General features: G+C 41.2%; 1 protein-coding gene across 10 annotated transcripts in view; it reads right to left on the bottom strand.

Moving 5' to 3' along the window:
* Ppp2r2b (protein phosphatase 2 regulatory subunit Bbeta) overlaps window positions 1–23177 on the bottom strand; it is a 425683-nt gene that overhangs the window by 72810 nt on the left and 329696 nt on the right. For 9 of the 10 annotated variants that reach the window (XM_074076719.1, XM_074076717.1, XM_074076721.1 and 6 more), the window contains 2 exons: window positions 22916–23081; window positions 17085–17197 (listed from right to left, as the gene is read on the bottom strand). In XM_074076719.1, coding sequence (XP_073932820.1) covers window positions 17085–17197; window positions 22916–23081 — 279 coding nt within the window. Of the gene's footprint in view, window positions 1–14886; window positions 14907–17084; window positions 17198–22915; window positions 23082–23177 lie in introns of those variants that run through there. The other variant, XM_074076724.1, reaches the window with a different exon arrangement.

The following is a 23177-nucleotide window of genomic DNA, read 5'->3' as shown; positions in this document are numbered from 1 at the left end:
CCAATCACACCACTGGCCCTCTATGCTGACAGACTGCTGAAGCTGTTCCAAGTACAGGAAACTGGGACTTGTTCCTAAGTCTTGAGTAGAGTCAGGGAAGGCTTAGGTTTGCTCAGGGAAGGGTCTCAAAGGGTTTCTGTGGATTCTTCCAGAGAAAGGGTAGAGTCTAGAATTGGAGGCAAAGGAATAGCTTCCCAAGGATGCTGCTAGAGATGAGTGAAACCTTGAAAGACAAAGAAAGGGGGAACAGGGCTGTCCAGGAATACAGACTGAAGTTTTATTATCTATCCAGCAGTGGAAACTGAGATGGCAGAGATTGAGATGAGTAAGACAGCTGGGGAGAATGGAAACCAACCGTATTAGGGTTTAGCATGTAAACAAACAAATAAGGTGCTGACAAACCTCTATTCTACAAAAGCAGTATATGTGGCTGTTCTATTTGGGTGTTCGTGGCATACTTTGTCAATTTCTACATTCTCTAAGGAGTCTGACTCAATGCTTGACCCAACTATTTATTTTTCTTTTATGAGAACCTTGTGTTTAAAAATCACATTCTATTCTAAATAAACTTCTAGGCATATTTTTTTTGTCTTGGATTGTAGAAAATGAGATAAACCTAGATCTTGAGTTATGACACCAAATATAGTGAGCCATTTTGATTTTTTAGGTTGCAGATTTAGGCAAGCTAAGTTTGCAGAATGTTTGGATTTTCCGTCTCTCAATATATATGGCACTTGCAAATGCCCAGACTTTTTTTTTCTTCCCCGGAAAAAAACTAATGCCAATAAAGTTTGTCTGCTTGAATTGTGGCTTTTTTCCATTTGATAATCACCAGGAATTATGCAAAGGCACAGGGTTACCAAACAGGAATCCAGAACAATTTACTTCTCCCTGATAACTTGCCTTGGCACAATGTTTTCTCCAGAATCGATCTTACTGCAGATGCTGGTAGCATAATTTCCATAGGAAAGTGGTCCAGTTAAGAGTAAAGAGGAAAATTTCTGGAAAGTCAATTCCAGTGTCCAATGTTGTGTTTGAGTTTGTGGATATTGAGGGAACTAATAATAAACTTGTGCTGCTGGAAAAATAAAAGGTTTTTTTTTTCTTTGTGTTGAAGATAAATGAGAAATCAAGAGAACTTTTTGCCTTGTTTTTATTTAAGGAAGAGTGACTTATTGCTTAGGAGGTTATTCTTTTTTCTTTCTTTTTCATTGCTACTAGAAAATAAGGACAGAAACTCCAGTATCTGACAGTGTATCCTTTGGCCTAGGGGAAACCCTGGCTGAGGCAGAGAATTCTGCATTTTGGATGACTGATGGTTGGAGGTCAAGAAACAGAATGTAAAGGAAGATTTGCAACCAGAGACCTCAGCTAAGTTTTAACAGCTTTCCAGATAACTGTCCCTGCCACCATCCCAGAGATACTCACAGACACTCGGCAGCAGCTTCTCCACATTGAGGGAGTTACTCCTAAGCACAGGACCTTCCTTACCCCAGGGAGAACTTCCAAGTTCACTGGTCTCTCAGAACCAGGCACCAGGGAGTGGAAACCCACTTACCTCCAGCAATCCACAGAAACTCAGATGGGTTTACATTCTATTACCACCTTCACGACACTTACAGAGTTTTCTTAAGAATCTTTAATGGGAATTTGCTTTGGGCCAGTGCTGTGAACATTCAGTAGAATCTTAAATGTTAGAGTCAATTTGTCTTAGGCAAATAAACTGGCCACGTGATCAAGTTAGCAGTCTTTTCCCTCTAAGTGTTCACTTCCATCCAAATACACCAACTGGAGCCATCCAGCTCGCTCTCTGTTCCAAGCAGCTTTATTCTCAACTTGGGGCAAACCACCTGTTATTAAATGGATAATACTAAAAGCCAGATACTGTGCTAGTATTTTTTTCTGTCATTTGAAGAGGTAGAGATTTTAATAATATTATACCCACTTAATTGGTGATAAAACATACTTGGAGAGTTTAAGAAAAAGGCCCAAGCCATATAAGGACAGGGTTGTAATCTGAACCCAGAGCCTTTGCTACTCTTCCCTTCTCTTCCAGAATGGTTCCAACTATGGACTTTCCTGCTCTTATAGAGACTAAGTGGAGAAAATTCTGTCCTGCATTTCTCCTGGCAACAAGAACATTTTGCTCACCCATTATGAACAAGCAAAATTATTCAATTTTTAAGTATCTGTGTGACTCATTCCTTCAGTGCCCACACCTCTCTACGTATTATCTTGACTTCATATTTTGTTTTTTTTTTTTTCACATAAAATGTATGAAGCTTCTCTTCTAGGTCCTAAAGAATTTTAACTGGCAGCCAATACATTTTGGTCTGTGTCGTAATTTTGAGAATATGCTTCCCTTTAAAATATACCAATGTGGGAAAGAGGAAGAGGTTCTCCATCACTCACTGGTAGCAGATATCTCCCAGCTAGACAAACTCATGGCTTCCTTTCAATTTGGTGCCACTCACCAAGCTCCCTCCCTGGCGCTCTGAGAACAGGGCTGTTCTTTGTCTATTATGGAGAACGAAGCATTCTCTCCCCAGGGTTGTCCACTCTATCTGGAGGAGCCCAGAAAAAGCATAAGACTTAGTGTTTCTTGTGGTTTGCAGCACAAGTTAGCAGCTTACTCAGTGCTGGGGCTGCTCCAACTGAAATATTCTGGGCTCTCACATTCTGCTAGCTACTTGGTATTTTGTACAACATAAAAGGCAACGAGAATCGGGGCACTGTCCAATCACTTTAAGCTTTTAAATCTTTATTGAACATCTCTTGACTTGTTGTCTTTTTCAATATTTTTTTAAATGTTGTTGATATATCCCTAGAAATACCCTGATATCCTAGACAGCAGGATGGCAGGTTAGCTATAGTTGGCCTATCTCCGAGATTTCTGCCCAGTGAATGAAAGAAAAGGAAATGGCAATAATAATAACCATGATCATTATGTTGATTACACAGTAGGGAAATCTAGGATCGAACACATAGCCAGGCGATACCATACCAAGTTTGCTCCTCCTTTGGAGTCTGGGAAAGCTTTTGTGGCTGCTATTGTTAAATTACCAGTAAAAGCTGTTAGTAAATGCCAGGGAAACAAATCTTCCCTTCCAGAAGCCAGTGGGTATTTGTTTCTGTCATTCCTCTGGGTATGGGGCTCTGTTTTCTGCACATGGACGGCAGAGCAAATCCTGTATCCAAGGAAAGTGGGGGCTTTTTATACGGTTCTGCACTACTAACCAACCTCAGTCACTTCTTTCTCTTTGGCCCAATGCTTTTGCGGAAGGTTGAGGTAATGATTTATATGTCATACGCACCTCTGACAGGTGCACTCTATCTTGGCTTCCTCCATGCCCAGGACTAATTGGAAGCTTATCTTTTCCTTTGTGTAATAGGGAGCTGTCAGGCTCTCTGACCCCCTCAGACAATTCAATCACTCATGGAAGGACTCACCTTGGAGAGAGGGCACCTTGGTATTGGAGAAGCTTGGTGGGTGCCGTGCCCTGACATGTATCAAAATAGTGGCAGCCACGGGGCTAGAGGACAATATGGCAAACTAAGATGCTGCTTGCCCCCTAAATTTAAACTTTTTACCACCACCAGGTCATTCTTGAAGCCTTCCCATTTTGGTAGGCATTCTATCTTGGGTGTAGATATTTGGGCAATTAAGAGCTGCTCCAAAACAATGACCTGTGCAGAGCAGAGAGGGCTTGTGTTGCCACCAGGTGAAAAAGCAAGTTCCTTAACAAGGTCTTTGGCGCTCAACATGGTCTGGCCCTAGCCTGTGTTGCCACCTGTCTCTTGCTGGTAACACATGTCCTATACTCTGTCTCTAGCCACTCTGACCCTTCACCCAGCCTGTGTTCGCCTGCACTACTTACTTCCCACTTATAACCTTGGCCTATGGTATCTCTCTACCTGGAATGTTCTTTCTGCTCCCCTACCACTTGCCTCCTACTTCAACTCAAGTATTAATTGCTTTGGAAATAATTCCCTGCTTTCCCAGAATGGATCACATTTTTCTCTCATTTGCTTTTATGTACCATGCACCTCTCCTCTCCATCCCGTTACAGTGTGAGTTTTACATTAAAATCATTTGATCTATGCTCTTTCTGACCCAGAGATTACAAGTTCCATAAGGGCAGAGACTGAGCTTTTCATGTTGCTGCTATAACTCCAGGGCCTACACAGTGCTGAGCTCACAGTAGATACTCAATAAGTGCCTGTGGAATTAATGGAAAAATGAATAAGCAAGAAACCTAAGTGGCCTATGTTCTTCATTGGTTTGACCATCAAGAACAAGGGCATGTTTAAGCAGGACTGGTGCCACAGGCAGCTGTGGATTTGTCTGCGTTGATGACCTCACTGTGGAAAGCAAAAATGGTAGCCAAGGCTGGCTTTGTGTCATTGATTCTACCTCAGTATCTAACCTTGTAACTCCTGAGCTTCTGCTCTTGCCTGCGTTAGCAATCTCACGTCTCCCCTACAGGATGATTTCCTTAGATGCTATTAGAATGTAGAGAGCAAATGACTACAAAGCTTTCAGCAGTTTCTAAATTTCTGCATGTTTGGTATTGAACTAGCAAAATAAAATTTTCACCTTGCATTTGGATATTTTGGCATGAAACAGAATGTCTTTTCTTAATTGAATGTTGCAGAACTGTCAATCCCTAGAAACGATGAGAGGACATGGGTCGCAGTGCAGAGAAAAAACTCAGGCAGTTTCTAAGTACATACGGGATTGAGTGTGACATCAAGCAGGGGCACACAGGTTGGTATAATCGCTATTCTTCAGTAACTCAAAGCCCACTAGATTCTAAGCCCCAGGGGAGCAAAGGCCGCATTTGTTTGGCATAACTATATGGATGAAACCTTTTTCTTAATATAAATGATAGATCACAGAAGTTACATTGGATGGAAGTTTTAGATGGGATAATGAAGAATTTCTACTTCAAGAAGTCTCTGAAAGAAGGACAGAGCCTCCATAGGCTTAAAAAACATTGCTGTTGGGAGTCCAGATAACTTGGTGGTCAAGGGTGAGAGGGCTGCAGCCAGGCAATTGAGGTGATCTGTGGTTCTGCCACTTGCCAGTGCAGTATCTTTGCACAAATTACTTCCTCCATATGGGGCACAGTTTCCTCACCTGTAATATGGCCGTAACAGTTCTTAGCTGATGGGATGAGGGTGAATACTAAATAAGTCTGCAAAGTGTGTGGTACAGTGTCAGGCACTAGGAAATTCTGGTTGATGTTAATGAACTTGAAAGTCAAGAGGGAGGTTCTATTAAGGATCTTTCACCATCCAGTGATTCTGTGACTGGAAGGCAGGAAAGGCAGAATGAAAAGGCCACTGGTGTGTGTGGGGGAGGTTAGTGGAGAGGGGATCAGGATCTCCTGTTCACTGACCCAATTCTCTCAATGAGCATTTCCCAAAGTGAGGTCTGTTGCTGTGGTACTCAAAGAAATAAGTCAGTGAACTGTCTGAGAGTGGTCCATGACAAGACACAGGGGCTAAAACCAGAATCAGTATGTGACTTCATCCATAGAGAAAGTCTGACTATGGAAAACAGAAATGTCAGCTGAACTCTTCAGTGGATTAGTGATATAGACAATTCATATTCTTAGTGACACAGAAGATAAGGATGCAGGCTCCTTATCTCATTGTGGACTTGCATGGGCCAAGGTTCACATTCTAAACAGTGGTTATCTCCTGAATTAAGGAAAGGGTTCTTATGGAGAAAGAGGGGAAGGAAAAGAGAATGATGCTGTATCAGTAATATTATAAAGCATAACAACTGTGAAGGTAGAGAATATAAGGCTGTGTATTGAAAGCTGTTGAAAAATGGGGAGTGGAAGGTAAAGGGGTAAAGGAGAGTAATGGAAGGGGTTGACTGAACCAAAGTAAAGTATTCCCACAGCGGGGAGACATTGAGAAACCCCTTTGAATATCAACTCAAATATTAATCATGAAAAACAGGATTGTAAAACAGGCACAGTGTGTGTGTGTGGGGTTACAAATGGGAGGGGAATGAAGGATATTAAAGGGAGGATATATGGTTGATGAAGTTCATACACTTGCATGAAATAGAACAAAGAAACCTCTTGCAATTGCTTTCAATGGGGTGTGGAGGGGATGGTGGGACAGATAATGGGGTGATGAAACTGATGTACAGTATGAACTGAGTCAGAATTGTCACTATGAATCCCCCCTGTATATGAGTATATAGTAACAAAAACTAAAAAAAAAGAAAAGTGTTCTTTACATTCAAATGACACTTGTATAAAATACGTCATTCTTAATCTTTTCTTGGATACTTCAAATTAGTGAATTAAAGTTTCCCAGAAACTCTGAAGTAAATAAATTTGTTTAAATATGCTTAAGCTAGAGTTTCCCACATTACTTGGACAAGAAACATTTGTGAGCATGTATGTGTACACCACTACCCTTAATGTTTTTCTAGATAAGAAAAAAACCCATCTGCTCATAGCAACAAATTATAAAAGTGTGACTCCCTCTTTCACCCAAACAAACATGAACCTAACACCTTTCAGGTAAAAAATCCCTTTTCCTTGTGGTACAACCATTCTAAGGAAACCAGAAAATAAAATATTTTTTCCAGCTGAAAATGTTTCCTTTAACATAAAACCATCCTTATAAAGTTTTACCTCTAACTAGTTTAACTATTTAAAATCTTTTTTTTCCTGGTAAAGACTGGTATTAAAAATGTTTACATCAATGCATCAGTTGAAGCTTGCTTTGCAAAGTGTAAGGATCAAAGCAATTGTGTCCTCTATTAAAGTTGATTCCAAATCCATTGTGTTAATTATTTTCTGCAAAAATCTTATGTATAATGAGCTGGGGCCCTAGAAGTCCTCTTGTGATTTCAAATTAGTTCTTTGCATAACCTGGTAACAAAAATGGGATCCAAATGTATTTTTTATCTGTTGGTAAGAAAACCAAGCTGGGAAGCAAAAGTTTCCTTTGTTAACATAGATTTGTTCAACAACGCAGTGCTTAGGCACCATGTGTCACATATCACTAGGACACATCTGAGGATGCACACGACATATGTGCAATTTCAGGGACTGGAGACTCACAAGCTCACTTCAGCATCAGTGAGCTCACACTTGGGAGCAGAGATCTGATGTGGGGACAATGTCTTTCCTATTGCATTCATAATTTAGATAATCCCTGAAAGATTCTGAAAATAGAGGTACAGTAGACCCTTGGTGTCCACAGGTATATGGTTCAAAGAGACTGTCATGGAGGAAAATCTTTGAATACTCAGGATGCACAGAGTTTAGTGCTGTACTGCAGATGCTTGATGTATTTTTCCCATGATGTCACCCAGCTTCTGCTAAATACATGACACCTTTCAACAAATCTCAATTTTTAACTTTATCAGTAAAATTAAGCACATCAACTTTTACCTTACTTTTTGGGCACCATTTGCTTTTTTGAGAAGAAGATTTTTTTTTTTTTTACAAAATTAAGGGCAAAGAAATACTTAGCAGACCACACAATAATTTAAACATAATTGATGATAATGCAGGACTGACTGAGAGAGCTTCTCTGCATCAAGTGAACTCTATTAACATACGTGCAGGAATTTAAAAATCTTTTGAAAGTTCTTTTTTTAATTATTATTTTTGATGACAGTCAAAACCATGTGTATTAACCACAAGTAAGTCAGGCTTACTATATTTCCCTTCTTCAATCATCCAATTATGTCTTGATTTTCCACTTCCTTTTAAAAGTATACAGCGAGTTCTTCAAATAAAAGATGGGTGAAGCACTTGAGTAACTTCTCTTTTGAGAAAAACCCATCTGGGTTAGTGTGAATTAGGTTTGAGACAATGACAAAGACTGACAATGACCAGAAATCTGCCTGTGCTGGCCCTCCTTCCCATGTCCATGAAATTCAGATCATTAATGACCAAAAGGTAAGAAAAGAGACTATAATCTGGAATGGCATCCAGTCTTCTGGCCAGAGGATCTCAAGAAGCCAAAAGCCATGAAAACATTCAGTTTTTTTTTTTTTTTTTTTGTCCAATGTGATTCTTTTTCTGATGCTAGTGGACTTCTTAGCAACCTACAGCCATTGAGTATACACATGAGGAGTGTCATTTTCTAGCTCCTGCAACATTCAAGAAACCATGGACACCTTTCAAAGAGGAGTTGAGAACAAGTGACAAAGAGAACTTGACCCTAAACTAGGTATAGGATTCTACTTATATGTTGGCCTTACTTGCTACATGGAAAGTACAGTATAATAAAGGTATCCATGAAATGAAAGAAAATATTTTAGTTTCAGTGAATGTACTCTGAATCTAAGACACAGAAGAACATCTACTGATGACAAGGCATTATGCCAGACACTTTAGCAAGTTCCTTGATTTTATCAGCCTGACTTCTGCAAGAACATACAATTAGCTTCCATGTTACAAATGATGGTTGCAATCTTGTCCAAAGGTTAGCTTTTTCCAGTGACTCCTACAGTGTAGTGTTAAGAGCACAGACTTTGGAGTCAGACTGAAGCTGTCACTTGGTCTCTATAGACTTGGCAAGTTGCTTCAGGTCTCAGAATCAAGTATCCTCATTTGTAAAAATGTGGATAACAACATTACCCAGCCCCCGGGCTGCTGTCAGGGTGCAGTGAAATGTATTTGTAACCTGCCTGCCAGAGGCCTGGCTCATGGTACATATGTAATAAATACTACAGTATTATTCCTGTTGGAGTATAGCTTGGTGAGCACCAAATAGGCTGTCCCCATGGCATGGCTAGAAGTGAGATGGGGACAGAACTAAAGTTTGGAAAAGGAATTAACAGCGCAGAATTAATCAGAGCCTGAGACATCACAGAAGGTCAATCTAAATCCGGCCCCTCACTTAGTGTAAAGGGAACTATGTCTCCATAGTAATGCTGTCCTCCGATGGATCTAGATGTAATCTTGAGGGGGGGAAAGAAAGGGCTGACAAATCAAATCAGAGACTCTTCACTTTGGAGTGGGTCTTAGAGGTCATCATGCCAGTGGCTTCCAGCCCCCTCTGATCTTCAGAACTGTCTGGGAGATGGTGGAGAAACATGGTTACATTCCTTGACCCTACTCCAGTGGATTCTGAGGCAGTCATCTGGGGAGGACTTATGTAGCCCCCAAAATCTGATGACCATTTTGGTAAGCTGTGACCTAGTTCTATTTACCCTTCCTGCCTTCCTCCTCCAAAACAAAACATGAACCCACCTACACCCAAGGCTCCGGCAGCTTCTACAGTCTCCTTGACAGGTGTTCTCTTGATCCTGCTTACTTATATTTGGCTTACAATGAATTTTCAGATGCATATTCAGATATTCTGTCTTAATATAAGAGGCAGCATAGATTTTGCAATTATAAAGCACCACCATTACTAACCTCTGACCTTAGGCAAGTTCCTCTGCCTCTCTGACTTCAGTTACCACATCCCTAAAGTAAGGACAGCGTCGGTACCTGCAATATAGGCTCATCTTGAAGAGTAAATCAGCCAGTGTTAACTGCTCTTTCAATCCAATTGGCTTAGTTTCTTTGATGAACATTGAACACAGCTAGCATTGTCTCTCCAGACATTAGCCAAAAAAATGAACTAAGAAGCAGAATAGAAATATACACAACCCTCATTCCCCAAAGGCTAAATGTATCCAAACATGGAGGCTTGTCTATAGGCTAGTGCCTCAGGTTCCTGGGGAGTGTTTTCTGATTTCATAACTGAAACCCCATGACACAGACAGATACAATCAGATAATGATGGCAATCAATAATGATAACAGAAATTATTATTTATTTTCATAAACACAGAGTATTGTGTGTCCCGCTGAGTTACACACATCACATGCCAGCATTCACTTTTGGGGCAGTCAATCAATAAGAGATCTCAATATCCTCCCGCCGAGGCAGGAGTAGGAAGATGGAGCTGAGGTTGAGAAATTACCCACACCAGAGTGACACATTCACAAAGTTAATCTAATCCAGGGGGGCCATCCGGGTGCCATTGCAAACCCGTGAATATGGAATAGGCTTGATTGATTTTTTCACCACGGTAGCTAAACGCTCCATTGTTATTTGCAACAAATATCAGAGAGGAATGATGAAACCAGGAAAGGATTGTATATTAAGCCCCCAGAGCAGCCATAAATCAGAAAATGAAACCTTAAAAAAAATTAAAAATGGCTAGAGGAAGGATGTATCAGTGTCCTGAGAGGCCTTGGTTATCAAAGCATAAACTCAAAATTAAAACTGGAGACAGTGAAACCTGATCCTGACTCAACCAATAATTTGCCCTGAAACTGACCCTGGGTGAGACACTTGGACTCTCAGAACCTGTGTTGCTCCCCGTTATAAATGGATGTTCATATTCATACCACTGGAAAGAAGGAAATCACAGTGCCTGTCTTCTTCTTCTCTGTACGCTCGGGAGAATCAAGTGAGTCGCCCCTCCCCACCCCCAGCTTCGGCACAAAAGTCCATTCAGTCCTCAAGATGCATCTGGAAAATGCCTTCTTGATCTTGCACCTCCTCCCTTCTGTGCATGCTCTGAGCTGCCATGGAAACCTTTTGTGCCATTCTCAGGACACTAGGCCTCATCCGTTACTTCTCAAAGTGTGTACCAGAGTCACCTCGGGCTTTCCAGTGGGGCCTTGTCACACCTATTATTCCTCGAGTCCAGCTCAGACCTTCTAAACACAGTCTCTGCTGAGGAGGCCAAGGGACTATGTTCTACAAATGAAACTGGGTAACCATGAGGCACACTGTACTTTGAGAACCACTGCTTAAGCTTATTTCATATGACAGTACCTTGTCTCCTTCCTGTTCCTTAAGGACAAAGTGTTTCGTTCACCTTCATTCCAGTGTTTCATTCACTGGAAAGTGAGACTAACTTTCCAGTACTTGTTTAGTTCAGTACCTACCATATAGTAGGAATTCAATTAATGGAATAAAAAGTACACCAAAAAGTCTTATGTGTCATGCTGCTATTGCACCATTGTCTAAATCAAAGGTCTTGCCATAAAGAATCCATAAAGAGTATATGAGAAGCATAGGAGTTCTAGGATCTAACAGATCTGTGAATCTGACAGGTTCTTGGATATGCTGCTTATCATCTTTGAGCTTTTAAACCTGCACTCACTTCACTTTTCTGAACCTCTGTTTATACATCTCTAAAATGGGTCGGATGCTTGAGTCACAGGATTGTGATAAAGAAAGAATTGTAAAATGTACATAGTATGGTTCCATCCCAAGCCTTTCACTAAGAAGGGCTGAATAAATGTATTTGTTATTATTAGTAAGCTTAAACCAATAGTCTGTTTAACCAGCTCTTTGGACTGATCAGGAAGTTATACTGGTTGTTTCACTAAAAGGATTGCTCTTTTGGGAAAAACTAGGCAGTGTTTTCAGTCAACTTGCCTAACCCCATAACCTGTGAGCGATGATTCTCAAGAAGTCCCCCTAGAACTCAGAGCTGCTGAATGCTCATGCCAATCTGCCATAATGTCTTAGACTGTGGCTAGGGGGTGTGTAAATTACCAGCTTTGGGATTTGCAAACATCAGGGTCATTTTAAGAGGAAAAGGTTAGTTCTGTAGAGTTACAGAATTATGTGCCCTGATCTTAGAGGAAGACAGGAGCTGAGTCACAGTCAGGAGGCCCATGTGTAAAAACATCTCATTTAATTGGTCCTCTAAGAAACAGTGGATCCCTTGTGTACCTATCCTGTGGTCGAAAGTCTTTTCAGCTATCACCTCTTGCCTTCCACCCCTCCAAAATCAAGCTCACATGTTAAGAAGGGTTTGAAAAGAGTTCTGAAATAATAATAATTTTTAATAATGAAAGTCCTGTGCTCATGAATTAATATTTCCTTAGAAAGCAGGAGCTGTAGAGAATAAGAATTTAACAAATAGCTACTGTGTGCCCACCATGGGCTATGCATCGTCCTAGTGCTGGTGGAAGATCTTTGCCCCTGATTTCATGAGCATATATTTTGCTGAGGGAAAAGGAAAGGTGAAGGGCAGTGAACAAATGGAATGTTAGGCTATAATAAGAGCTAAGGGGAAAAAAGGTCAAGGTAAAGACAGAGAGCTGTGTTTTGGTAGGGTGGCCCTTGGATAGAGATTGACATGAAATGAGGGCTATGGCTTCAGATGACCTAGGGAAAACAACAGAACCTACCTGAGAGAGCCGCCATGAGGACTTGATGACATAGGGATATAAAATCCAGCACCTAATATACACCAAGCACTTAATACACAGTGGCTATGATTATTGCTAGCACAACTATTTCTATTACCTATCAGGGGTGTTTGGGTAAATTCATTAGAAAAAAACCGAACTCATTATGTCTCCTTCATTTTTCAGGAGACAGCTTATGACAAGTCACAGCTCAGGGGCTCACACCTCCAAGACTCTATATTTATAACAGGTTAAAAAAGCAAATTTCACCCGGCTTAGGTTCCCAGGGCAATGGCAGTCACCCATAATGAGGAAAACAATACCTCCAGGCTCAACCTGCAGGGAGAAGTGTGCTAAGTGTGATTTCTCACCACTCAGCTCCCATCCCAGGCTGGTCAGGTCACGTGATACTAGTTCTGTTGCCTAGAAAGGGCTCTGAGGGATGCTGGGAGAAGGGTACTGAGGATCTTGCCAAGTGGAACTGCGTAAGACCTCAAGGTTTTTACTTTTTCAGGCATGTGGAAACTCAATAAGTGTGTGTGTGTGTGTGTGTGTGTGTGTGTGTGTGTGTGTGTGTGTCAGAGAGAGAGAGAGAGAAAGAGAGAGAGAGAGAGCAAGCACTTCTGACTTGGAATAATAACGACACTAATTTTTAAGGAAAGCATTTCAAATGCCCCATGTATATATCTACATTTATGAGCCCTACCTCTTGCTATTTAGCCTTAACCCTAGAATAACCAACTGAAAGACATTGGGCAAATCACTTTCCCTCTCTGAGCCTGCATCAGATTTAAGGGCCTAGGTCCCAGAGAAAAGTAGATCAAAGTCTGCTTCTTAGCCCTGCAGGATCTTGGGCATGTGACAACCTTTTGGAGCCTCATCTGTAAACTGGGCACCCTGGTGCAGATAAGAGTGCAGCATGGTACAGGTGTCCAGCAAAACGCCCATAAATACTAGACTCCAGTATCCTCCCTGATAAACACCGGCTCTACCCTCCTCATTGTCTGTTCTGAAGACTAATCAAGGCACTAGTTAAGAAAACATTTTGTGATATAAAGGGTACTTTACAATCACAAGGTTATTAAATTATCATCAGGACTCTGGCTTTGAATGTTATGATACTGAGTGAGGGGACCCGGCTTTCAGAGAAGTGCTTCTCATAGGCTCTTTAAGTAACAACCGATTGGATTTGAAATAGCATCTTCCATGAACAAAAAACAGCCACATGCTTGTTTTGAAAAGCCGAGCCTCTCAGAACTGAAACAGAACAGGTTTATTACACAGTGAGGATTAATTAGCTGCCAGGTATTATTAAATGTTCTCACTCTCAGGACCCACGTAGAACTGGAAACTGTGAAAGCAAGCCAGAGGTAATCATAGTACAGGGAGAGAGAGAAAAATAAAAGACACAATTGCTGGCAATGCAAATTTCAAGAGCAGAGCATGTTAGTAAATTATTGTCTGATTAATATCATGTCAGCTTCTTCTCTTCTTGGAGTCATTGTTCTGAATCTATGGTTTTCAGGTTGCTTTTTTTTTTCTTCTCTTCTACCACTGGGATCAAAAAGGAAGTGAGGCTGACCTTTTCAAAGCTTGCAGTGAAAGGAGGAATGCTGGGGTGTGGTTATTTACCTGAAGTCTAGGAAGGGAGAGGAGTGGAATCAGGTATGAGTAAAGTAATTTTAGGGCAAATGTGTCTTACGTTGGTACAATAAGTGTTAACAGGATTGAAAAATAACAGAGACTCATAAAAATGACGGTTTCAAGGGGGTTTTAGGATGGCAGAATCCAGTGACTACAAACATTCATTTGCAACCACCAGGGTCAAATGTTAAAACTGCAGATTCCTCCAGATCACCCCACAGGGGATGGGTCTTAGGTACAGCATTTGCTAGTCCTCAAACTTAAAAACAAAGCTTGGAGTGATTCACTGGCCAGGGCCTCACAATTGGTTAATAAAAGAACCAGCATGAACCAGAATTGGAATTTTCCAACTCCCAGCCATACCTCAGGGCCTCTTTCTATGTTTGATATGAAGCCTATTTCATTAGCACCACTGTCCTGCCACAGAGGGGACCTCTGCTCCATTGGGAACTCTTCAGGCCTTCTCTCCTCAGTCACAGGAGTGGTCCTGCAAGGAGTTCAGCACAGATCTATGAAATCCCATAGAATACCATCGGTGATAGGAACCCATAGTGGGTGCTATAGACGGCCTGTGAGAAATTCCTTCCACGCAGCAAACCAAGGCAAGGGAGCATCTGGGCAGAAGCTCGTGGTATAACTCAGCAGCACCTACTGTTTACTTTCCCCCACAGGACTGGAACATCCTAAGAAGCAAAAGATGGCTTCATTCCTATTGTACCGCCAGCACTGTGCTTGCAACTTATTAGGTATCCATGAGTAGTTTGTGAAGTGAAGTCAACGGTATAAAAAGTATAAAAAGAAAAATAGGACTTTTCTCATATATGTAGGCCTACTATCAGTAGGGGGTAAGGACAGCCATAATGAAAGTGGTGGTGGTGGTGGTAATGCTTAGAAAACAGCAGGAAACAAACACTGAGTGCTTTCTGTCAGCCAGACACTGCACACACTAAACTTTTTATTACATACAGTATCTCACTGAATCCTTATAATCCACGAAGTAGGGACTATTGTCATACACGTAATACAGATAAGACACTGTCCACACTCACCAGCTGGAAAGTAACAGAGCCAGAATTCTAATTCAGGCCAGAGCAGATCACAGTTGCTCCTCTTCACTGCTTTTCTCCCCCAGTCTCCAAAGGTCTGTATATGTGGAACACAGGGTATATTCACACTCCTCCCATCTACCCATCTACCCATCACCCTGGCATCCAGGGTTGAAGGTGCAGGCTGGCCAGAGCAAACAGCAGCCAATGTGTGCTGGCTCAGAGGAAGCTTGTACGGAGAGTTCATGCCCGTGAGTACTGGATGTCTCTGCTTCCCAGAGACAGCAAAGAGTGTGTTCAAAAGCTGAACAAATAGGTGAATGGATGAGCAAATAAACCAGTGAGCTAATCAAGGCACACAGTAATCATACTTGTGTGTGTGTGTGTGTGTGTGTGTGTGTGTGTGTGTGTGTGTGTGTGTTTGTGTGTGTGTGTGTGGTGGTACTGGGTTTGAACTCAGGACTTCACACACTTGCTAGGCAGGTGCTCTACCACTTGAGCCATGCCCTGAGCCCTTTTTTGCTTTAGTTATTTTTTGGATAGGTCTCAGACTGTGATCCTTCTACCTATGCCTCCTGTATAGCTGGTATTACAGATATGCATCACCAGTCTAGCTTATGGATTGAGGTCTTGCTAACTTTTCACCTGGGCTGATCTTGAACTGTGATCCTCCCAATCTCCCAATCTGAGTGGCTGAATTACAGATGTGTGCTACCACACCTAGACCCCATTTATGGGTGAACCTCTTTTTCCCACATGTGTTTCATTGTCTTCCCTTCTCAGTTTTTGGTAAAGCAACTGGTGTCTGAGAGCATATTTTTTAACACAGTTTTAAAAGTCCCTTGGGGTCAGGGCTGGATCCAACATGTGCCTGCTTTAGTGTTCACATTAAACACATTCAAGCCTAAATTCATCATCCAGTTTTAAACCTCTTTAACCTACATCTAGAGAGGCTTCCCTTCAAAGCTTACTTTTAGAAAGTCATTTTTACTACTACTTCCCTCCTGAATCAAATGCCATGTCTTTCTCCTTTGGTCAAACTTAACTCTCTGACATTGTCTGTATGTGCACTTGTCTTACTCTATTTAAAGTCACAATCATTTGAATGCTAATCTAACAAATCCTCCCTCCTTATCAGGCTCTGCATTTCTGGAAGGCAGAAGGGGAGCTACTCAGACTACAGCACAGAGCAGCCACGGACGAAGGGCCTTCCCTCTGCCTTGCCCTTGGTCTTCACAAGTCACGAGAGTTGTAATAACATTCACCAGGTGGCAGATGGAGAAGCTAAAAGTAGCATGCGTGACTAAAGCTCAGAAGAGTCAAGTGATTTTTAGGATTTGGGTATGAAGTATCCCCCAAAAGGCTCAGAGGGGGAAGGCTAAGACTCCAGCTGGTGGATCTAATAATGGAGAGGTGATCGGGTCGTGAGGGTTCTGACCCAACCAATGGATTCGCAGTCTGATGTCATTACTGGGAGATGGGGGGGGTCTTTTTGGAGGAAGCAGGTTACCAAGGGCATGACTTTGAAGGCCATCTTGTCCCTGGCCCCTTCCTGTCTCTCTGTTCTCGGCTTCCTGGTTGTCACGAGGCCAGCAGCCTCCTGCATATGGTCCTCTTATGTGTTCTGCCTCACCACAGCTTAAAAACAATGGAGTCAGTTGACTATGGACTGAAACCTTTGAGGGTGTAAGTCCAAATAGCTTCCCTCCCCTTTAGATTGTTTCTCTTAGGTATTTTGTCATGGTGACAAAAGTCTGATGAACACAGTGACTGTGAGCTTCTGGTAAGTGCTAGAGTTTAAGAAATACCAGCAATGCTAGATTCTGAAGTTTGTGTTTTGAAGGAAAAGCATCTACTTTCCACTCGAGTACTGTCATGCCCACGCCCCGAGTGCAGAAGGGACTCAAGACATTTCAGATAATGTGAGCAGACTGAGGCTAAGAATATAGTAACGGATGGCAGTGGCAAGCCCTCAGGGACAAAAGGAAAAGCATGCATTTGTAGTCATTAGGACTTGGCACCTTTCCCACTCCTCCATCTGCCACCAGAGACAGGGCTAGGGTAAGTCTCTGCCGAGCGCCCTCACTCACGTTACAGGCGTGACATAAGCAGCAGTCAGCACAGGCCTCCCTCAGGTGGCCTCCCCAGCCCTGGTGGCCCAGGCTGCTGGAAGCCATGGCCATACCAACTGCTGCACTCACCCGCAAGGTCGTGATGGTGGCGGGGTCCCGGAGCCGGCCCTCCTCATCTTTCAGGTTGTAGCCTTCTGGCCTCTTGTCGCGCTCACTGACCTTCCACAGCTTCACAGTTTTGTCTGGGGAGGGACCAGAGGAGGTGAGAATCATGGCGGAGGAAGCTCGTGAAGTGGGAGGACAGGGAGAGTTAAGGATGGAGACAGTAGCTGTGGGTTTCATTGAAGGACGGCAGTGTAAAAAATCTCCCATCACTGGAAAGTGGAACTCACAGTTCAGGACAAGAGCAAGACTGTTGACAATGCAAATTAACTCAATGAATGAGTTAATCTGGCTCATTCAATAAAAAATATTGGTTGAACACTGAATAATAAGAGTAGCCACAGAGATAGACTTTAATATGTAACTGTGGTAGCACTTTACATGAAAACCTTATTTGATGTCCACAGTAACTCTGGGAAGAAGGTACTACTGATAGCTGCTTTTACTATCTTACCTCACTTGAACACTCCTTATCATGTCCTGAGAGAACCTTCATGAACCTCCACTCTCTGACTACCTTGCTCTCCACTTGCTATGCTCCTGCCACATGGCTTCCTTATTGCGCCTTGTCACATTGAGCCCACTCCTGCCTCAGAGCCTTTGCACTTGCTATGCCTTCTTCCAGGAAAGCCCGTTACCCTCTTTTCCCCTTGACTTACTCCTTCGCTTTGCTCTTTCTGTCCATGTGTCAACCTCGGAGGCTTACACAGAACCTTCAGAAAAACGCTGTCCATTCTGTCTCCCTTTTCTCTTGCTATTTTTTTTTATAGTACTTTTCACTACCTGACAATTGGTTAGTTGGCTGGTTGTAAATTTATTTATTATCTGTCTCTCAGTAGATTGTGAACTCTTTGAAAGCAGGGACTTTTGTCTGTCTTGTTCATCACTACACTCTGGCACCTAGAACAGTGACTGGGGCACGGCCGTTGATTTGCAAGTATAGCTGGATGAACGAACGGGTCTCATCTGCATAGTGCACATTGCTAGTGATGCGCGGGGAACTAAGGTGGTACAGGCAGGGTTCAAAATGCTCTTTCCAGTCTGGGGTGCAGCTCAATGGCAGAGCGCTTGCCTAACATGCATATGACCCTGAGTTTCATCAGCAGCACTGGAAAATACATATACATACTTACATACACACATAAAAAACAGCCTTTTCCCCTTGCTGTCTCCTTATAAACCCCACTGGAACTACTTTGTCACCACTGGACCGTGCAGGCACTTTACATTCCTTGAGGAATACCTGTCTTCCATAGCATTAGAACAAAGGTGAGCACTCCCTGGCCAGCAGGGGTCAGACAGGCCAAGGGGGGTGAGTGAGGGGCTAGGCTGTGAGGACAGGGGAACAGTATGTCCTTCCTGAAATATTCAATTCCATTTTTCACGGGAACATTCAGGCTAAACAGATCATGCTTGTGGGCCATGTGCCTGTGTGTACCTGTCTTACCAGAGCCTGCCCTCACTGTTTGTACTGTTTTAACTTACCTTCATAGAAGACGTCTCTGTGTCTGTCCCTACTAGGGTAGCTTTGGAATCAGATGACTGTGGTCCTAAACCCCTCCCCAGCTCTGGCTGCAGTGTAGCTGGGGGCTAGGATTCCCAGGCAGAAGGCAAGTACTTGCATTTCTTTTGAGTGAGGAACAAATAAGAGCCCCATGTTTACAAAGAAGAAAAAAGTACCGCGTGACCAGTTAGATTTGAGTGTCAGATAATAGCAAATCATTTCTTTGTAGTTAGTACGCCCCACATATTTCAACATTACAAATAAAGTTACTATGCGCCTCAGTTTCCTTTTTTGTAAACTGGTGGAAACTGTGTCTTCCTCACGGGCTCTCAGGGTCACATGAATTGCAGTATTACAGTGTTCAACACAGGGCTGGGCTTTTCATACTGCTCTGAGAGTAGCAGCTGTTTCAGAATTAGCAAATTGGGCTCTGACAGCTTTAGCTTACCTCATGATGATGTCTTCTCCACACTGCCGTGGAGGAGAGTGCTCCTTACCTGTCCTTAGTGGGATTTCCTTTCTCCTTTGTCCCCTAAGACCTCCTTTCTCATTGGGCTTCACGCCACCACCTCCCAGAGCCTCCCACCGCTGGGAGGGCAGTTCTTGCAAGCAAAGGGATAGACTTCACAGTACTGCCCCTCCAGGCCGTCAGAAACAATCCCTTGTCCCCGGGAGGTCTTAAATGCGCTCTATTACGCCTTTCACAAGCAAGACGGCTACCTCAACAGGGAAGTGCCTATTTTCGGCTATCTGGCATCACTGGTGCAGGCCACCTCTGCTGGCAGCCAGGCAAGGATGCTAAATTCAGGATCTGTGCACTTTGATGTGTACCCCAATCTGTGCCTTCACCCTGATTTGTGATGGGGCAAGAAGTGAAGAAGCTTTCCTAGTGTGGGCTTAATTTAGAAATTTTCTCTATATGCCAACGCCGTCCCACCCACCCTTTCTGGAGATCCTGCTCACATGAAACTGGGTTTTAGGGTGAGAAAATGAAACACGGGCCATGTTTATAGTCACTTATTAACTATCCAATCAGTTGTGGTTGAGAACGAACCATGAATCAGTGAATTTTAACACCAAATATTTTTTGTTGCTTGGCTTTGAAATGTGCTCCATCCCATTTGCAAGGCAGTTTTTAATCATACATTTGTCATGAGTGATAAACTGCTATACAGAGTAAAACAAAGAACAAAAATCAGCTCTAGTCCCACAGTCAGAGACAAGTATTCTTATAGCATTTTCTCTACTCAATTTTTGGGGGTTACAAAACTATGATAACATTGCATATGTAGATTTTTGTATTTAATCATTTTTCTTTCTTCTTATTACATAAGTGGCATGCATCATTGTAATAAGAAAAACAAGTCAAATAAAATGAAAATGAGCAGAAAGATTAAAAAAGTCTCCCTCAATTCCACTAAACAGTAATAATTGTTATGAAAATGCCTGTACAATCTTTTATTCTATTTATTTATACTATTATACAATTATTTTTAATAGATAATATGCTATATATAGTTGATATTATATATTACCCCTAATTATGTGTTTATCTGTACCAAGATGTATTCCTATGTTTATAAGATCTATTATCTTAAAATATATACAATTTTGAGTAGTGAAACTCTGCCAACAATTAAAAGACTAATAGTGGGTGACTTATTAGTAAACTACAGAAGAATCATACAGGGGAATACTATGCAGTCATAGAAAATGCTGTGGTATTTTAGAAGAATATTTAATAGTTAGGAAAACATTCCTGTTATTAAGTGTTATATTATTTAAAAAATTTCATTAGAAAACAGTTTGTGGAACACATCACATTTCTGTTAAAGATAGATTTATTGATGCCTTTTGTCTTTTTCTTTACATTTAGCTTATCTGGATTTTCTTAATTTTTACAATGAATACACACTACTTTCATAGGAAGAAAAACTCCTAGCAGGAAGCCAGGTAAAACAGTATGTCTTTATGTAGGAAATAACTTCAAGGACTTGATTCACAGTTGAATGTTAGTTTTATTTTCCATTAAAAATTATGAAGTTGAAAACAGATTCTAGTACTCAGCTGCAATTAGATAAACACATTTTTTTCAAAAAGATAACTGATGGAAAATCCAATCCATTTCCCAGTGGTTGTGTTGCCTGGGGTCATTCTTGATTTTATTTCACAGTACTTGGTTGGACTCAGTATTTTGAAGCTCTGTGGAACACGTGTCTGTTACTATGAGTAATGGATTTTCTTTCTTCTGGCTGGTTTTCTGAGTAGTTTATTATTATTTGTGGCAGCTTTAAGCACAATCTTGATATTTATCTTCATTTTCTCTTTTGTACAGTAATTCCAATTGTCTTCCATTAATTTTTGCAAGTTAACCTGTTTGGCTTAGGGGGGAGTCTCAACCTCAATATTAGTATAAAAAAGAAAACCACATAAGAACACAGGAATGTTTCTTATAAGAATTATTTTGAGATGCTGTTGGCATATGAAATAGCAGTCCAAATGAGAAGATAATATCCTTGTTAATCAAAAAACTATTTAAAAACTCAATTAGCAGAACATTATGCTATCTAATTAATCTTCATTGGATTTCACTTTCCTTCCCATCCCCCCACAAAGCAGTTAATAAGTCTTTGAATTTTATTGCAATAATCAATAGGTTAAATTTCATAATATAACGTAATCTAGCTGTAGAAGTTAATCAGACACTTTTCCTCTGTTGGAAGTAATTAAGTCAAAGCCATCAGAAACGTATTTTATTCAGAGTAGCACTGAAACTACAGAGCCCGAGTGAAATGTGAACAGTAAAATTAAAAGGGAAAAAACTGAAACAAAGTCATGTGATATGAATTCTAAGAAAGTAAGGTTTCAAAAAATAAACAAAACAATAAATATAGTTATTAGAAAGAATTAAAGTAATTGGAATCTGGAAAAACAGATGAGTAGAGATCTGGTTATGTTCAGATGAGCTATGCTTGGATAACCCTAACATGGCTGTTTTACAATTGTCATTTTTTATATTTTGTACATTGACTTTATGTTTGAGGCATTTTTGGCTCATATTCATTAAAAAACTTCTCTCCTTTTTCATAAGATTAATATAAGACACATTGTACAAAATTAGAAAATTAAAACAAAAATTTAACCAATGTATAAGCTATCCATAATGCACAATAAAAAATTAATCATAGTGAACTTTTTGATGTATTTCCTTCCAGTCTTTAGAAGAAGAAGGTGTATCAGATATAGATTAGATGTGTGTGTTACAGATATTATCTGTATTTTTTTCACTTGACACGAGCATTTTCCTTCTTTCTAAATGCTGGGTATAGATAAAAAGCAAATCTCTGGCTCCTTGATTTCTATTTAAGCATCTTATAGACCCATACAAAATGCAGTGAATCACTTTCTAACTTACTTGCTTAGGAATGGTGTTTAATTTCTGTATACTAGTCCTCATTGTACGCTACTTGATTAGCACCCTTCAGTCTATGATGTTATTCCTAATTGTTTGAGCACAGATTTCAGCAAAGGGTTAAGAACCTGGAGGGTAGGTGCTTCCACATTTCATTCTGAAATGAATATGCAACCTGACCCTCCATTTCACTGTTAACATCCTTGCTCTCTTACCTATTTATATTCATTCCTCCTAAACCAACAAATGGTGTAAGAAGAATTTGTTGGGAGAAGTATTTGAAAGGAGTTTGAAGAAACCCTTTCATGATCAGTTAGTTTTTTGGAGGTGACCCTATTTCTGTCTGTCTGTCCGTCTCTCTCTTTGTTTTTGGCAGTACTGGAGTTGGAACTCAAGACCCTACCCTTGTTAGGCAGGCACTCTACTGTTTCAGTCACACCTCCAGCCCTCTATCTCTTTTGACTTGTACTCCCAGCTTAGAACTTGATTTTGTCAGCCATCTGCTTTAAAGACCCTAAAATATATTGAGGGATTAATAACTTCTATTCAATATGCCAAACTCACAGAGACAGCACGTTGAGTTTCCTGAAATCTATTCCCAGAGTAACACCCAGTGAATCTTAAGACAGGAAGTCACATTCTAAAAACACCTGCAAGTAATCTACATTACTTGGACATGGCAGATGACTGGTTTCACATAATTGGGTCATAAATTTGATATTTATGAAAAGAATAGCTACTATTTACTACTCTTTGTGTGCCAGGCACTCTACTAAGCATCATGCCAATGTGGTTTCTAAGTTTCTCAAAGGCCCACAGGGTGCAGAGGAGAACTGACTGTATCTCTGATAATATCAAAGCAGAAGAATCACTTCCACGTACCATTAGTAGACAGAAGAAAGTAAGCTGCGTTCTGCTGAGGGAGCCATCTTATTTTATTGATTTTTTCTTCTATTTCTAAACTCTTCAGGTAATCGAACTCAGGTTCATGACTCTGGAATGTGCTGTAAACATTGTATTCACCCCTACGATGCACCTGATTTTTACTCTGTAGGAAGGGAAAAGGAAACAAAAGATTAAACCATGGAAGTCAACAGCAAACTCATCAGTTCCTTTTCTTTTTTCTTTGGGCACAGCCATTAGG

The sequence above is a fragment of the Castor canadensis genome, chromosome 6 (assembly GCF_047511655.1).
Source record: "Castor canadensis chromosome 6, mCasCan1.hap1v2, whole genome shotgun sequence".
NCBI classification, from domain to species: Eukaryota; Metazoa; Chordata; class Mammalia; order Rodentia; family Castoridae; genus Castor; species Castor canadensis.
Note: the sequence above shows the minus strand (reverse complement) of the source record. Positions and strands in the feature narration are given on the sequence as shown.